The following is a 19,461-nucleotide window of genomic DNA, read 5'->3' as shown; positions in this document are numbered from 1 at the left end:
ACCGGGGAGGGGGGGTGGGCACCCTGGAGACCTCATGCCGGTGCAGGGAGAGGCATGGGTAGGAGAGGAGGTCTCCAGGGCGGGTCCATGAGCCATGGCGGGTCAGGTGCAGCGGGCAGCTACAGCAAAGCCCCACCCACATGTGGGTCACCCACATGTTCCCCACCCACGGGTACTTGGCCCCCCCACAAAAAATACTTGGGGAGGTTTAGGATAATTAAGAGGAGTCCCAGAAATATAGTGGATTTGTGGGTGGAGGAGCATGGAGCTGGCTTGATGGCGGCTGCGACTGGAGCGGCTGCGACTGGAGCGGCTGCGCTGGAGCGGCTGCGGCTGGAGCGGCTGCGGCTGGAGCGGCTGCGGCTGGAGCGGCTGCGGCTGGAGCGGCTGCGGCTGGAGCGGCTGCGGCTGGAGCGGCGGCTGGAGCGGCTGGCTCGGCGGCTGGAGCGGCTGGCTCGGCGGCGGAGACTGGAGATGCAGGCTCGGCGGCGTTTAGAGGGATCCAATCCATCCCCTCATAAACAATTAAAACCCCCACTGGCACTGGAGTGGACTCAGTGGGGTCTGGAATGGGCTCCGTAGAGACTGGAGCTGATCTTTTCTTCCTCCTCCGCCTTCTGGACCCCGCGGAGGAGTGAGGGTCCAGCATGGAACAGGAGAGGAGTTCACTGGAGGGGTATGCGGAGGAAGGAGGAGCCTGACTAACTGGCCTGGCCACCTCTGTTTCTGGAGGGACTGGACGAGATAGACACGTATCCTGAACCTCATCAACAAAGAAATTAGATCCGTTTAAATACAAAATTAGATTAATGGTTTCGCTCAAGGAAAAAGAATCTTCAGGTTCATCAAAACGGATAGTGTCATCATCCAGTCCATCCAGAAACAGGGCGTTCAAACGTGCATCTGACCAGTTAGTCAGAAAAGCAAACTCTACAAACTCCTCCACATACCTCTCCAGCGAACGTCCGTACTGAAGGAGCCCGATGAGTCGTTCCGCCGCGGACATTGTGTAGAGAGGCACTGGAGAAGCGGGAGCCACCGCTTGAAGAAAGATTCCCATCTTTTAAGTGTGGAAGTCCAACGGTTTGGGTCTGTTCTTCTGTTACGGTTCGATGTTGTAGAGAAGAGGCGTTCACGGACGTCCACAGCAAATGGGTATTTTACTGACACAACGTAGAGAAACAACATCTAAACACAAGGTATAACATATAAGAACAGACAAGGAGTGAAGGGAGTGAGTCCATATATATAGGGAGTGCAAACGAGGAAGTCCAGGTGATGATGATGAGTGAAGATGGGGAGATGACGAGGGAAGTGAGTGCAGGTGTGGAGAACAAGAGGATCATGGGAATTGGAGTTCTGGAGACAAGGGATCTGTGACAGAAACATTTAGAAAGACAATTTACAAATATCACTAAAAATATCATGATATCATGGATCATGTCAGTTATTATCGCTCTATCTGCCTTTTTTTGCTATTGTCCTTGTTTGCTTACCTAGTATGATGATTCAGCTGTGCACAGATCCAGACGTTAATACTGGCTGCCCTTGTCTAATGCCTTGAACATGGGCTGGCATATGCAAATATTGGGGGCATACATGTTACGTAACAGTCGGTGTTATGTTGAGATTCGCCTGTTCTTCGGAGGTCTTTTAAACAAATGAGATTTACACAAGAAGGAGGAAACAATGGTGTTTGAGACTCACTGTATGTCATTTCCATGTACTGAACTCTTGTTATTCAACTATGCCAAGGTAAATTCAATTTTTGATTCTAGGGCACCTTTAATAACAGCAAATGAGATGTAAACAAAATTGCTTCAATAAAGTAAATTCACTTAATTTATACTCAATTTAAATAAAACATCATTTAGCATTGTTTACAATACCCTGAGAAAGCTATAGCATTCCCATTAATCTCAATAGCAGTAGGTCAGCTGGAGCATGTCCTGTGGAAGGCCAGCAGTTTTAATACTAAAATTGATTATGGGAAAAACGTTGTCCTAACACCAACTGCTTTTAAGAGCCCTCCAAAAAAATCCTGTTCTGCTCTAATATAATGAAATACTTATGATTCATATGTTTGCTTTCAAAAAATGGCCATAACCAGGGATTAGAAATGGATTTGTTACACAGTGGCAGGGAAGAGGAGAGGCGAGGATCTAAGTTCAGCAAATTTTAATCAAGAAAACACAGAGAAAAGCAGGTATGCAGGTGCCAAAAATCCAAACAAAAAACATACATCAATGCTGAAGATAATCCAAGGAAAACACAAATCTAAACAGAAATGCAACAGTCTTACAAGGGTGATGTATAGAACTAACACAAAATATCAGAGAAACACAGAAGCAGAAGCAGAACTGGAAACACAGAGCAATGAGGAACAAAACTGAGCACATCAACAAAACAGCCATCACTGGACAAGACCTGGCAATCAACACAGGAAACACTATTGTAGCCTTCAGGGTGCCTTGAAGGGGTGAGGTGTCGAAGTCACAATATCTAGCTACTGGGGTGCCTCAGGGCTCAGTGCTGGGACCACTTCTCTTCTCCATCTAAGTGACATCATTAGTATCTGTCATTCAGATTCATGGCTTTTCCTATCTGATGCTATGCTGATAACACTAACTGTATCTCTCATTCCAGCCAGATGATCTGACAGTAGCTGCATCTCAGCCTACCTGACAGACATTTCTGACTGGATGAAGGACCACTACCTTCAGCTCAACCTTGCAAGACAGCTTGCTTGTGATCTCAGCCATCCCAACACTTCATCACAGTTTCTCCATTCAGCTAGGTTAGTCATCCATAACTCCTTCTAGGATAGCCAGGAGCCTCAGAGTTGAGATTGACGATAAGCTAATGCTGGGTACACACTAAAAGATTTTTAAAATCTTACAAGATTTTCAAAATATGAGAGACCACAAACATGAGGACAAAAAAACCTAGATTTAACCATTTTGCTCCTGGTGATGTGACAAAGACAGCACACCACACACAAAAAGATTTTCAACCAGAGTTCTGACTGTGAACACGGGTAATCTCGCAAAGTCTCTCGAGACTTCAGAATAAACATGGCGGACAATAGGCAGAAAGAAATTGCGATGATTGCCTGTTATTTTGGATTACGGTTCTGGATTGTCCCTCTAATGAAGCTGCATTTGGAACTTCACTTAGTCTCGGAGCAGTTTCGTACCAATATTCAACATGTTGAATATTTACGATTCACGATTGGGGTGGCTCCAACATTCTTCCGAGCAGATTCAGACCACATTGCCCGGTCCTGCAGATTTTCCTGATACAATATTAGGAAGTTAAGGCCCTTCCTATAGGAGCATGCTATACAACTCCTTGTCTAATCTCTTGTTCTATCCAGACTGGACTATTGTAATGCTCTCTTGGCAGGCCTTCCAGCATGTACTGTCAAACCTCTGCATCTGATCCAGAATGCATCAGAGAGTGGTCTTTAATAAGTCGATATCACGCATCACACCTAGTTTCATCAATTTGCACTGGTTGCCAATAGCAGCTTGCATCAAATTCATCAAATTCTTGTTTAGCCATTCTTGAGTCTTTAGTCATTTTCAAGAATGTTTTGTCAGTTTGTTGATTTGATTGCTTCTATTGTTCTTCTCATAAGTCACTTCGGATACAAGCTTCTGTTAAATGATAAAATGTAAATGCAAATATAAATACACAAGATAATATGGGGCTAACAAGAGACAGGTGAGGGTAATTATTCACCATAGCAACAAACATGGTAACTATGGAGACAAACTAGGGAGTTAAGAGGCTTGTTCGAGATGCATCGTCACTGTGCAGACCGTTCGGCGTATGACATCAAATTACCACGAGAGCGTTTGGAGGAGCATTCGACGACTCATGCTTTTGAATCGCTCTCATGGTACTTTGATGTCATACGCCAATCGTTCTGCCCAGCGCCGATGCATCTCGAACAAGTCTAGTGAAACCAGGGCTGTGTTCAGCCCCGACAAAACATTGCAAAACGTTTTTTAAACGGAAACGGTGGTGTGTTGAACAACCTGTTCTGATGACGCAAGAGTTGCAACTATGGCAGCTGAGAAGGCCATTCTTTGTGTTCTTTTTGAAGAATTGATATGCTATATTTTTACTATATAACTCTTAGAACAAACATGTCTTCTAATATCTTCGATTGTTGCGTATACCGAGCTGCGGCAGACACGTTTGTAAACGACTGTACTTGGACCCATTGTGCGAGCTGTCTCTTTAATACTATGTGGTTTATATACATGTTGCTGCCGATTGGGCTGACATTTTTGACACACCCACCAAACAAGAGAAAACGTATCTCAAACCCCGTTGCACACCGTTTCCAGGAAACATTTCGTTCAACCAGGAAACTGTAGCAAAATGTTGCGCACCGGTTTGAGATTGAACGTGCCCCAGGCAAACATAGCAAGTGAAACACAGGAAAAATGGGAATAGAAAATACACTTCAACATAAGAGTCTTTGAGCAAATGAGACTCTTATGTTGAGAGCAATATGTATATATATTTTTCTATATTATTACAAAGACCAATGGATTTTTCTCTAAACCTAACCTAACCGTTAGAGGGGCGTAAGCAGATCGTATGAAATAGTACTAATGAGATTGTAAAAATTCATACAAATTAGAGTAAAAAACTTAAAATAGATACTGTTTAAGACCCCTTGTGTTAATCTGTAAAATATTCACAGATATCAGCTACAGTCATATATGAATTCTACCTCTTTTAGAAAATGAGAAGTAAACACATACACCTTACTGATTTCTGAGTGGATCAATTTATGGTTGCCATTCCAGCTGGAAAACATTAAATGAAGCAACAACACAATTTTCAATTTGCTCTCTATGGATTCTGCCCACTTCTGTGGGGACAGAGTAATTCATAAATGAGACTCATGGGAACTTCTGAGCTGCAGTGTTTGGCCATGATGAAAAATGACTTTGAGCCGAATCACATCTGAGCATCTGAGCTTTGCATAATCCTGGAGCATATGCTGGAGTCCTGTCTTTCAAGCCCCCGAGGGCAAACAAATGACCTGCAATCCAGTAAATATCAGCTACAGTTGGTAAATAAATGCATATGAAATTAATATTGACAAATACATTATACTGAACTGAAACCACATGTCTAACTGTAATGACTGAAGCTGACTAAATTGATGGGGCCATAACCGATTCCCATAAAATGAGCCCCTAAATGTGTTATTTAGTCAATGTGTTAGCTAATGATAAACGAGGAGCATTAAATAGCAGAAGGTGTTTAAAATGGTTTGACAGACACCATTTATGCAGTCATTCTGAATGATAGTAAGCATTGAACACAAATGGTTTGTTTTGGTGTACAAGACTGTTTCAATTAGAAAACATCTCCAGGGGTGAAGGATAAAAAGTCCATCCACATTACTGACAACTTTTTCTTTCTTTTCTAATTTTTTTTTGGAAGATTTTTTCAAGCAACCCAAATTAAGACAGACATAATTTAATCAGCTACAGAACTGCACAGATTGCTGCCAGGAAATAATTGCTGTTGTTTAGCCAATCATTATACACGCAGTGAATTCAAAAAGCTCCTTACCAGAAGTTAAGATAGAGAGAAAACAGCAGATATTTGAATAATCGTATTACGTAGCCTCTGTGTTTACATTTGCATAGGGAACGATCAGTGATGTTCAGGTGAGCACGGAAAAACTAGATATTTACAACAGCTAGTTGAGCACACAAACGTTTTCAGTTGCACAAGCAGACATTTCTCAGATTTTTCCCATTCACACACAGTTATTTATGGCAATGATAACTGCATTCTATAACCAAACTCACACCCGTAAATTTTCAGGATTCACAACTGCATTCTCGGAAAGTCCTTGCTGTGTGAACAGAACCGGACTGGACAACTAGTTGTCTGTCACCTCATACAGTACGAGAGAGCTGTTCTGGTTTCAGTAACATATAGTGACAGAGATATGAGCTGTGTGTCATCTGAAGGTTTTAGATCCAGTCACTGTTCTCCACCAGAGCTGCTCTCATCAGTTTTGTGCTCTTATACATTCATAAAGCATTAATTAAAGGGTTTGTTCACCCAAAAATTAAAATTCTGTCATTAATTACTCACTCTCATTTTGTTCTAAACCCATAAGAGCTTCATTCATCTTTGAAACACATTAAGATATTTTTGATGAAATCCAAGAGCTTTCTTATCCCCATAGACAACAACACAATTACCACTTTCAAGGCCCAGAAAGGTATTAAAGACATTGTTAAAATAGTCCATGTGACTACATGCTGTTCACGTGAGCAGCACGACGCATGCATGTGATGCTGACACAGGAGCCAGCCTATACTGAGCTGGCGTTCTGACCATACCTGTCAACACTCTTGTTTTTCCCAGGAATCTCCCATATTTTACATCCATATCCCGCCCCACTCCTGTTTTGTTATTTCTCCCGGGAAACTCTCGTAATTTGAATGGCCCAAACCTCGTTATATGAATAATCACATCAATATATTAATCTAAGGTTGTCCAGTTGCCAGATCATGTATGAAACACATTCTACTCAGACAATCAAAACATACAACATATAAATTTCAACCCATTTGTGACCTCAATCTGGCAACCCACAACCTAGTTGCGCTGTTGATATCTCCCGGATTTTATTATCTAAATTTTGACAGGTATGGTTCCGACCCGGACTCTCTGCACTGTGTTTACAATGGAAAAAGCATCAGAGACTGACACAGAAGAGAAGAAATTGTTTTCAGTTTTGCCTCTTTGTCGCCATCTCTGTTTGAAACCCGCAGTTGCAGTTATTTGTGGAATTATCTTTACGTGGGTTGTGTATTGGCATGGCTCCTCAGCGCAGATGAATCTAATGTTTGCTGTCAGTCACCGCATCGGTGTGGATACTGTACTTCAGAATCACAGATTCTACGTCTTGGAAGTATGACCAAAACAAGAATTTTCACTGGAAAATGTCATCTGAACATGAACAGGTAACACGTCTGCTACTTTTGTTCTGACCAACTGAGAAAAAAAGCAATAAATCACACTACCAGTGATGATTAAATTATTATTAATTATTATTATTGTTATAATTTGTTCTCAAACTGTTAATGTTAACAACATCAGCATTGTATGTCTATGTATTTAGTGTATATTAGCATTACCTGTGAATCGGGCTAAAGTAAGGAGATAGTTTTGAACACTGGCTGGTTATGTACTTGCTCAAAAATGGATTTTTAATCATTTTTAACCAAAAAAAGTTACAGACTGCAGCTTTAAGGTTGAACCCCTGCAGTCACATGGACTATTCTAATGATGTCTTTACTACCTTTCTGGGCCTTGAATGTGGTAATTGCATTTTCTATGGGGGATCAGAAAGATCTCGGATTTCATCAAAAATATCTTAACTGGTGTTCCGAAGATGAACGAAGGTCTTGGAAGGTTTGGAACGACATGAGAGTGAGTAATTAATGACAGAATTTAAATTTTTGGGTGAACTAATCCTTTAATTTCAATGGAGGGCAGGTATTTTCCTGCGACATGAGTGACAGTGACCGTTGACGACAGGATGTAGGCGTGTCCAGCAACGTGACAAAATTGTGATATGTTTAACTTTATGCAAATGAAGAACGACTTTCAGGAGTGACAACCAACAGGCCTGAAGTCAGAGAGGGAGAGCTGGACTTCAAGTGAGCAGCCTGTCAATATTTTAGTGGTCGGCAATTTTCTTATAATTTATGGTCTTTGTACATACTGTGGTACTCGCCCTGTGGACTCCGAAGCTAAATGGTTTCGTGAACCCAGATAGACCGGCACTTGTGCTTTCGCTGCAGATAAATAGCTGCAATGGCAAAAAGCACTAGCTGTTTCTTGTTCAACTTTAATATTAACCAATTTGCGTACTGATTTCATTTAAATTTAGTGTTTTCTCTCCAAAATGTTTGTTTTTAGGAGCAAGAACACTGATTCGGTGAAAATAAATAAATACATGACACTAATGGTCAGTGTCTTGTGATAGCACCAAAGAGCCTCAGAGTTTTCACTGCTCTGGGGAATCAACCATATTTGCCTGTGCACATTAACAGGGATAGAAGGTGTTTTAACGGAAAAATTACATGCTTCGCTTTTAACAGCATTCAAGATCAAATTAAAACATTCTAACAGTGTATACTAACAAAAAAAACAGACCAGCTGTACATTCAAAATGACTTGATGTGAGTTCAACACATTGGTGCCAAACATATGGTGAACTCCATATGCTCAGCTTCCGTGACATTATCCAGACTGAAAACTCTATTCCAAGAAAGCCTACATACAATAACCCCCTGTGTGTAACTTCGTGACACCAGCGAATGTAGTGTAGCATGATTTCTCCTCTAAATTACATCATTTGAATACTGAATTCTCTCACATTTTTACAGTTTTAATGCCTGTTGTTGATATCGAGTTACACTATGTTGCTGTATTGCTCCTGCAGAAGCTGTCACTGGCCAGATGGGAAGGATGTCATTACAAGAGGAGGTGGAGAGAAGGCACCTGCAGACCTTTCATTATCCATCCACAGTGTAGCTCTAGATTCAGAGTCACGCATATGTGCTCCCTTAGCCGTCAGAAAGTCTTACCGCCCTCCTGCACTTTTCAAACAGCCCACAGGTCCTCGGCTTCACAAAGGACCCCGTGGATGGAGCGTGACAGCCCCCGCAAAACTGTCTCCCTCATTCTAGCTACAGACAGGAAAACAACTCAGAGATGGTGTTCATGCCACTGAGTGAATCACACGTGTCAAATGTAAGCAAGGATGACAGATTTATGTGATGTAAACTCTCTGGAAAAGTTTGTATTACAATGTCAAATTTACACATAAGTAATGATGAAATAAATAAATTATATTGTCTGCTAAATAAATATATTTTAAAGTTAATGAGACAACACACATTTACATTTCTACACAGTAAAAAAAAAGATTAGTTGGTTTAACTTAAAAAAGTAAGTTGGTTACCTTAAAATTGAGTTTATTGAGTTAATACAATGAAGGCGATTGCCGATCAACAAAAACTCAAAATATTATGTTGCCTGAACCACATTAATTATCTAAGTTGATTTAACAAAAGAAAAAATGTGATAAATCATGAAAATATATTTTTTTACAGGGACTCAGGCAGAGTAGGGCTGGGCGATATATCGCATGCGATTTTCACGCGCATTTCGTCAGTAAAGCCGGTTCCCAGATTACCACTAAATCGCCATCACCTGCTTTCAAATGGAGCAGCATTTAATAGACAGAACCGTAGATCACTGACAAGCTACGCAATATCGCGTTCATTATCGCAGATGAATCGCCTTCGATAATGAACGCGATATCGCGTAGCTTGTCAGTGATCTACGGTTCTGTCTATTAAATGCCGCTCCATTTGAAAGCAGGTCATGGCGATTTAGCGGTAATCAGGGAACCGGCTTTACTGACGAAATGCGCGTGACAATTGCATGCGATATATCGCCCAGCCCTAAGGCAGAGATCCATTTGCAAGCTTTATTATAAAAGAGCGTGGTCGTACAGGCAGGGTCAAAGCAGGGGCAAACAGGCAGTAGTCAGGGCAGGCAGATATCACTCACAAAACCAGGAAACAATAAACAATCCAAAAGGTCCAAAGGCAGGCAGCAGAGGGTCGTACACGAAAGGCAAACAGGATCAGAAACAGGCAGGTAATCAATACAGGAAAATGCTCCGAATTGAACACAAGGTGAATCAAGACTTTGCAAAGAGGTGGTGTGTGAGTGAGTCTTAAATAGTCCAGATAATGTGCTAAGCTGTATGTGGCAACGGGTGATTGTTGTGGAGTGTGCATGTGACTGGCAGGGAGGATTATGGGAAGTGTAGTCCAGAACTGACAGGATTCGTGACAGTGTTAAATGGGTGTATATTATTTAAAATATTATTTCAAAATAAGTATTTCAGCATTGAAAAAAAATATACATTTCAACATTGGAAAAAAAAAAAAAAACACTATCTTTTGTCATCATTCCAGCCTGTATTCCCCTGTCTTATGGTTAAAGGTGCCCTAGAATCAGAATTTGAATTTACCTCGGCATAGTTGAATAACAAGAGTTCAGTACATGGAAAAGACATACATTGAGTTTCAAACTCCATTGTTTCCTCCTTCTTATGTAAATCTCATTTGTTTAAAAGACTTCCGGAAAACACTCGGATCTCAACATAACACCGACTGTTAAGTAACAGTCGGGATCATTAATATGTATGACCCCAATATTTGCATAATGCCAGCCCATTAGACAAGGAAAGGCAGTCTTAACGGCTGGATCTGTGCACAGACAAGGTAAGCAAGCAAGAACAACAGCGAAAAATGGCAGATGGAGCAATAATAACTGACATGATCCATGATATCATGATATTTTTAGTGATATTTGTAAATTGTCTTTCTAAATGTTTCATTAGCATGTTGCTAATATACTGTTAAATGTGGTTAAAGTTACCATCGTTTCTTACTGTATTCACGGAGACGAGAGTCGTTGCTATTTTCATTTTTAAACACTTGCAGTCTGTATAATGCATAAACACAACTTCATTCTTTATAAATCTCTCCAACAGTGTGTAATGTTAGCTTTAGCCACAGAGCATAGCCTCAAACTCACACAGAATCAAACGTAACCATCTAAATAAATACTTTACTCACATAATTCGAAGCATGCATACAGCATGCATGACGAACATCTTGTAAAGATCCATTTGAGGGTTATATTAGCTGTGTGAACTTTGTTTATGCGATGTGTATAGTCGAGAGCTCGTGGGGCAGAGGGAGCGCATCTCTTAAAGGGGCCGTGCTGAAAAAATCAGTGCATAGTTAATGATGCCCCAAAATAGGCAGTTAAAAAATTAATAAAAAAAAAATCTATGGGGTATTTTGAGCTGAAACTTCACAGACACATTCAGGGGACACCTAGGACTTATATTACATCTTGTAAAAAAAACAATCTAGGGCACCTTTAAGGACTTTTATGTTGAAGTGTTTCTGTTCCGTTGTTTCTGTGTTCTTTTCCTGTATGTAGTTCCTGTTTGCATTTTGTTTTGTTAGTTCCCATAGTGATTCATTAGTTCACACATCTTTGTTATTAGTGCTCATTACCTTGTGCATTTATACCCTGTATTTAAGGATCCATTTACACAACACCATTTCAAATAAAAACAGAAAACTTTTTATGCGTTTTGGCGGCCTGAAAACGCAAGCTTTTGAAATCAGGTTTCAAAGTGCGAGTTTTTGAAAACTAGTACAAGTACATTGTTGTCATGTAAACCCTTGTGTTGCCTTGTGTCAGTCATTCTGTTACAAGGCAGCAGGGAAGAAAAGGGGCAAGAATCCAGATGCAGCAACACTTGTTCCAAAAACACAAAGATATTTCACATTGAAAATCCAAATAAGGAACAGAAACAAAATGCAAGGAACAAGAATGTAACAGCTTCACAAAGAAAACGACCAACACAAGGCATCTAAAACAGAGGGTATAAACACACAAGGTAACAAGCACTAATGACGAACAGGTGTGAACTAATGAATCACTATGGGAACTACACACAGGAAAAGAACATGGAAACAATGGAAAAGAAATGCTTCAACATAGTCCTTAACCCCAAGACAGGGGAATACAGGCTGGAATCATGACACCTTTAAGTAACTAATTCATTTAACTCAGTACTTGCTTATATAATTACATTTCAGCACAATAATGTGAAGTGTGACCCAATCCTCATTAGACAATTAAATGATTTAGAGAAATCATCACAGAATACAAGTGAGCGTTGTAGTATGTGACAGGGCTCTATATTTCGCATTTACTGTGGTAATGAGAGGAAGCTAATTCCCACAATTCATTCTGAAAGATGTCACTGCATGCAAATTGTCTGACTAATCACTGCAATTTAAGCACCGACCTCAGAGTACAAATATAAATGGACTTGAGATGTTTTCTAATATAGTCACATCTGTTGATTGACTTCAACAGTGGATTACAATGGTTTGCAATACGTTTTCTCAGTCCCTGGATTGTCTTTTCACACATCATTTTTACTACTTTCTCTTCCACTCTTTTCCTTTATCTCTACCTTTATCTCTATTTTAAGTGTACAACAGATGCTCAGGTCCATATTTATATCATTAATGAATAAAAAAAAGACACAGTGACAAGTGCAGATTGTGAGCAACACTGATTGATGGCAAAACATTTTTTATAGTTAATTTACAGATTTAGATAGATAGATAGATAGATAGATAGATAGATAGATAGATAGATAGATAGATAGATAGATAGATAGATAGATAGATAGATAGATCATGGACATTAACAGATTGCGTGCATTGAAAGAGAAAGCAAAAAAGGAAAAGTTTTGATTAATACAAAGTACTGCCATCAGCAACATAGAAGTTTTGGGGATGAATCATTTACAGCTGTCAGCCAATAGTGTCTAAGAAATATGACTCACATTTAATTGGCATCTGGTTAATGAGAAGACACTAAGCCTTACTCACAAAGATATTAGACATAGAATGCTTTATTAAGGATCTTTCAAGCAAACAGAAAGCCCACTCAATCATGATCAGTCTAGTGGTAACTGTCAGGATGTGCTCAGAGTATCTGCCTAAAGCGGATAACACAAAGTCAGCGCAAATCATGGTTTTCCTGCGGCGGTAATGAGATGCATTGGTTCTACTGAGGTTTAGGAGATGAAATATTACCATCAGAAAGCAAATCTGCATTCTGAATAAATAACATCTAACTGGAGGTGTTTGCAGTCACAGATTTCTGAATACTGCTAAAGCCTCCTAAATAGTGTGATCAGAAAAAGGGCAAAGATCCAGATTATGGCTGCATTTGAAATTGCAAAGAGGAACCGCACTAGTCTACAGCCAACTCTGGCTGTTTGAGCCAAAACCTCATAAATAGTCAATGCTTGATGTGAAACATCTCCTCGTCAATAGAGCAAAAGCAAAGGAATGGCTGGAAAGGTTGTTATGCAGATCAAATCAATGACACAAAGTACAGTTACATAATTAATGAGATTCCAGCACGGAATCATTCACGTTAACATTTCAAGCAGGTGAGAAAGTGGTCGCTGTCTCAGGAGACCTTCCTCCTATCGATGGAAAAAAGATTGAATTCTAAATATCATTTCCTCACTGTATGTATCTCAAAATGGTTTATAGGATTTTTTGATGGATAACACTTTTCAGATGGATTTTGCTACACATAACATTTAATATTATTTGATGGACTAGATTTAGTGTCATTGAGATACTATTATAGAGTTTTTAAATTAATATTTTGAATTATAGATTTTATTTTTTATATTTTCCAGTTTCTTTTTAATTTTAGTTAAAGTTTTAAATAATGCTTAAGAAATTTTACCTATATTATATTATATTATATTATATTATATTATATTATATTATATTATATTATATTATATTATATTATATTATATTAATGTAGCATGTTGTTAAGCAAATAGTGCTTATTCATTCCAATTGCAAAATGTAACCTGGAAGGTTCATTCCAGTGCACAGGATGAGACGGATCTTTTCTTGCTAAGGTCAGCAAACATACATAGGTTGATCTGACATGAGGAGAGAGTCATTTCAAACCTTCCTGTCATGTCCATAGAACCATTTCCTGTCACTCAACATTTAGATGAGAACCCATCATTTTAAAGGTGCACTCAAGGTCATCAATGTTTTATACATAAAAAAACTGAATAGTACTTTTGTAAATATGTTTGAAATCATATCACTGACCTAATAAAACCAATTGAATTTTAGTACATGACTAGCTGAATACTACTCACTTTATCACTGTAATCGCCCTGTTATTAGTCACTTTCACTCATGAAATAAATTATTTGCATCTTAAAGTGAAAACACTAAGGAAAGCAAAAACACAACACTAAAAATTTATCTTATTAATATAATTCCTAATAGTGTTCAATGATATCTGCACATTAATTGATATGGCTGCACATTATTGAAGAAGTGTGATGTGATAACCTGTTAAACGATGCGATATACGATAATGTACAAAACAGAAATTAAATAATCAAATGTAGAAATAAAACAGCTTAGACTTCACTCTACGAAAGAAATAAACACTGATTCTTATTAAAGCTATAAAAGTTATTCAGTCAAGAGCAGTGAGTGATTTTCTATTTCTCTTTTGTTGTTTGATTAATATTAATGACACAGGTGGCAGCAGGTTTATTAGGCTGCTGTCACTTTAAGAGCTGCACGGCTCGGATATAGCCTACTGTTAAACACACGTTTTCTTTCTCAACTGTTTACATTCACTTAAAGGGTTAGTTCACACAAAAATTTAAATTCTGTCATCATTTATTCACCCTCAAGTAGTTCCAAATAGGGCTGCACGATGTATCGCACAATACGAAAAATAACATTGAAATCGCGCTTAAACACGATTCTTAGTGCGATTATGAAATTACAAAGGCTGCGATTGTTTTTTTTTTTTATGCACAGCTTGTCAATGAAGTATGACTCCAAATGAGTCGCTTATAATGTACATTTGAAAAAGCAACACGCGTCAAACAACACGTGTTTCTTTCCAGACATGAGAAGCATTTATTAACATGATGTTTGTCATCTACTACTGAGGCAGGGCATATTTGGAGTTTCTGTGCGAGAACGCCCTCTGGATTTCAGACGGAGCAGCATTTAAAGGTGCCCTAGAACGTTCTTTCACAAGATGTAATATAAGTCTAAGGTGTCCCCTGAATGTGTCTGTGAAGTTTCAGCTCGAAATACCCCCTAGATTTTTTTTTATTAATTTTTTTAACTTCCTATTTTGGGGCATCATTAACTATGCACCGATTCAGACTGCGGCCCCTTTAAATCTCGCGCTCCCTGCCCCCCGAGCTCTCGACTATAATACAGTGCATTTACAAAGTTCACACAGCTAATATAACCCTCAAATGGATCTTTACAAGATGTTCGTCATGCATACTGCATGCATGCTTCGGATCATGTACGTACAGTATTTATTTGGATGTTTACATTTGATTCTGAATGAGTTTGAGGCTGTGCTCTGTGGCTAAAGCTAACATTACACACTGTTGGAGAGATTTATAAAGAATGAAGTTGTATTTATGAATTATACAGACTGCAAGTGTTTAAAAATGAAAATAGCGACAGCTTTCTTGTCTCCATGAATACAGTAATAAACAATGGTAACTTTAACCACATTTAACAGTACATTAGCAAAATGCTAACGAAACATTTAGAAAGACAATTTACAAATATCACTAAAAATATCACGATATCATGGATCATGTCAGTTATTATTGCTCCATCTGCCATTTTTCGCTATTGCCCTTGCTTGCTTACCTAGTCTGATGATTCAGCTGTGCACAGATCCAGATGTTAATACTGGCTGCCCTTGTGTAATGCCTTGAACATGGGCTGGCATATGCAAATAATTGGGTCATACATATTAATGTTCCCAACTGTTACGTAACAGTTGGTGTTATGTTGAGATTCCCCTGTTCTTCGGAGGTCTTTTAAACAAATGAGATTTACATAAGAAGGAGGAAACAATGGTGTTTGAGACTCACTGTATGTCATTTCCATGTACTGAACTCTTGTTATTCAACTATGCCAAGGTAAATTCAATTTTTGATTCTAGGGCACCTTTAATACTGATCACAGCTCTGACAAGCTGCGCATAAAATAATCACAGCCTTTGCCAAATCGCATGTGATAAAATTTGCAATAAATCGCGATATATATCGTGCAGCCCTAGTTCCAAACATGAATTTCTTTGTTCTGCTGAACACAAAGGAAGATATTTGGAAGAATGTCAGTAACCAAACATCATTGACTACCATAGTATTTATTTTTCCTACTATGGCAGTCAATGGGGGGCGAGATCTGTCTGGTCACTGACATTCTTCTAAATATCTTCCTTTGTGTTCAGCAGAACAAAGAAATTTATAAAGAAGTTATTTTCTCTGGCTTATTGCGCTTAACTCTTTTTAACATTATGCATATCACACATATGTAACACTCATGTGTCCAGTCTTTTCTCTGCTATCTGCATCAACAAAACAAAAAATGTTGACTTACGTAACTTTTTGAAGTATTAAAATCATTCTGTTATCGCAAGCCATATTTTGATAATTTCTGGATATATATATTGTGCAGCTCTACTAATTACACATTGAATCAGTGTGGTAGTTATTTGAAAAACAAATTACAGGAATGGTGGAGAATATTAGTTTTCAGATATGAAGGGAAATACAATGAAAAAGAAACTAATTACTCTGGGTGTTTCTTATCTCCAGGAAACAGAACTGTATGCACATTCCCACTCATTAGATACATGGTAATATAATTTATTATAATGGAGACATTGCCTAATAGATTTATAGAAACTGCACATTTCCTGTTTTCTATGACATCTCTTGGCATCAGAGTATTGACAGCAATAGCGTTTTGCACCTAGACTTAACTGTTGTTATTTTTCTACCCCTTTTTACTCTCAAACACGAATGCAGAAACAACAATAACATTTTGTCACGGTGACACTTCTGACATGTCAGCAGTTCTCTGGCCGTTTATCGCCATCTGTCTACACATGCAGGTTGCTTTTAATGGTGGTGGCACCAGGCAGAAGATATGCAAATGAGGTGGAGACTACAAAGGGAGGGAGTGATTTGATTATGTTTCAGTTGAAGATGCATCATATGAGTCACCTGCAACCATATGAGAAACACTGCTACTTCACACTCTTTTACACTCTAACAACCTTTTAGAATAGGCTCTTACATAAACATTTTAGAAATATGTGCCATTCGCTAGCTAGGTGATCATCTTTATCAGTGCAGCATGAAGAACTAAAATGCAAACACTGACCAGGTGGAGTATTCGCTAGTGTGAGAGCTCTTGGAAAGGAGATACAAATCTGTATTTGAAAGGGATGTGAAAATAATATTCATATGGGTGAAATCTGTCAAGAACATGTCCCAGTCATATTTCACCCTAAAGTCAAAGGAAAAGTGAAGAACCTTATGATTTGATGACATTATTTTCACAACAATTAAAGTCGTCATGAAACGTGACTTTTAATAGTCTTTTCTTGTGACGAATATCTGAGTGAAATAACTTCTCGAACAAGACAAAATGTAGGGTGAATTGAGAATTGATTGGATCGTTGGATGGTTGTTTTTTGCTATTGCTGTGATGTCATGCGAGTGACAGGTTGTCCCGCACTAGAATACTGCAACATTCCATAAAAAAAAAGGAACTGTGAATTTTGATTTCACAGTGACTTTAAGCACCATATATAAACCTCTTTTTTATGTAAATCAACCATTTTCATCTTTTAATTTTATATATTTTTATATTGAATATGCATTCAAGAACAGTTTATGTTGTCTGATGTTGAAAACGGTTATTTTTTATCACATTATTTTTAATTTATTATCGTAATCATAAACACTGGTTTGTAGCGCAAATAGTTTTACTGTTTACTGCACTTTGTTATCCTGTAGAGGCTATATGTTCACAGAAAACAGCTTACTTCTGCGTTTAAAAATAAGGTGGATCTCAATAGCCTATTTGTCATTTACTAACTTTGATTTATGCAGAATTTTACAGTAAATATATTGAGCCTAATTTTGCATAATTGGCATGAAAACAATGGCACAATGCAAAACAAACCATAAAGTCATAAAGAGGTCATCTCTGTTTTGATGTTTTCTCAGTCACATGACAACAAAATGGCATTTTGCATGTTGATTGCCAACACTTTGATATGGCAAACTCAAAAATTAAAAAAAATATTTTTGCCATACTACCATTTCCTTCTTTTTTTGAGCGTTTAATAAGACATTTTTCTCTCATAGCAACATCTGGACATTTATTAAAACTTTAAATCCTATAATAAATAATATTAAAATGACTTTTAAACGTTTTAGTGTAGAGTCATTTTTGTATGAACTTCAATTTGAATGCATTTTTGAATAACCTAATAGAAATGTTCGTCATTGGCTCATAAGCAGATATTTGTGTAGATGGATAAAGAGTCTCATTTGAGTTTCTTTCAGATTATCACGGCTCTGAGATCAACGTCCAGCAGCTTTTGCAATCTTCACAGCGAATTTACATCAGTTCAAGTCAGCTGTCTGATTCGACTGCGCTACTAAACAACACACATTCGAATTCAGAGACATTAAAACCTTAAAGAAGAAGTTGAAAACGGCCGCCAGATAGTAAGCTCTCTCGGAAAAGCCCTACTTCAATTAATCAGTGAGTCATGGAAAGCACTGCAGTAGTAACTGGTGTAACGGAGCGAAACACGGAGGGATACGGACAGCTCCTCTGAAAGTATGAATGAAAACCGATGTGAGCAACACCTGTGCTAAACAAGCATGTGTTTAATGTACTTTGACGGATAAATTACTTCAAACAAGCTTAGATACAGTTTATAAACAGGGTATGAAAGGGTCGTGTGCACAGATTTGTATTCTCTCGCACGTGCACGCGCTCCTTTGCTGCGGCTCTAGTTCACACAGATGTGTAAAAAAACAGCATCAAAACGCGTTTTATCGTCAGTCTGCATTTAGTCTTTGTTCATGCGAAAGATAAAACATGCTGTTTAGCTTTACCAGCTCCGTTGTCATATTCTGCTGTGTGGTGGCAATCATGTTTGCAGGATTCAGCACCGATATCTCCTAATGCAGTTCACTGCTCTTCCAGCACTTGAAAGCCTTGTTTGAGTTGGTGCTGCAAGTTGCTCTGCACACCCAACTGGCGGATCTCTTTAATAGGATGGTGTAAAGTTGGCTATCCCTCTCTCTCTCTCTCTCTCTCTCTCTCTCCATCCCTCCCTCCCACAGTACAGTGTCAGTGCCTATTGACCAACTAGGATATTAATCAAGACAACACGTTTCTTCTTCTGGCTTCAGCCCCTTTTTGTAATTTCACTGTGTCTGAGCGATCAGTCACTACACTCTTGATTAACAGTGAGCTGGAAGTGATAGATAGATAGATAGATAGATAGATAGATAGATAGATAGATAGATAGATAGATAGATAGATAGATAGATAGATAGATAGGAGTCATTCCACGAAACTGGAACGATTTGAGTCCCTCTGACCTTTTTCAGTGTATTTTATCTATTGGGTCAGCAAAATATATTTTTAAAAGCTTTTTGTATTAATTGAAATGTCTCCTTCAATAATGTTTAAAAACATGACATGCATTTTATCTTCATATTAGAAATTATTTTGTTTTTTTCAGTTGACCACCTATTTTGTCGTGTCCCTTAAGGCCTTCTATGAAAGTGTACTTGGGATATGAATAATAAAATGAGAAAAAAGCTCATACATTTTGCCATTCCCATTAATATCCATCTGTGCT

The 19,461-nt window shown here is 38.5% G+C and overlaps 1 protein-coding gene across 2 annotated transcripts in view; it reads right to left on the bottom strand.

Annotated features, from left to right (window-relative positions):
• The window catches only part of LOC125260383 (inactive dipeptidyl peptidase 10), an 84,615-nt gene extending 65,645 nt beyond the window's left edge, over positions 1 to 18,970 (bottom strand). For both annotated transcript variants that reach the window (XM_048178709.1, XM_048178710.1), the window contains exon 1: positions 18,707 to 18,970. In XM_048178709.1, coding sequence (XP_048034666.1) covers positions 18,707 to 18,745 — 39 coding nt within the window. In that variant the 5' untranslated portion in view covers positions 18,746 to 18,970. The remainder of the gene's footprint in view (positions 1 to 18,706) is intronic.
• Between the last annotated feature and the right edge of the window lie 491 nt (positions 18,971 to 19,461).

This window comes from Megalobrama amblycephala, linkage group LG24, assembly GCF_018812025.1.
Source record: "Megalobrama amblycephala isolate DHTTF-2021 linkage group LG24, ASM1881202v1, whole genome shotgun sequence".
Lineage (NCBI taxonomy): Eukaryota > Metazoa > Chordata > Actinopteri > Cypriniformes > Xenocyprididae > Megalobrama > Megalobrama amblycephala.
The sequence above is the reverse complement of the archived record's forward strand: the minus strand, read 5'-3'. Positions and strand labels throughout refer to the sequence as shown.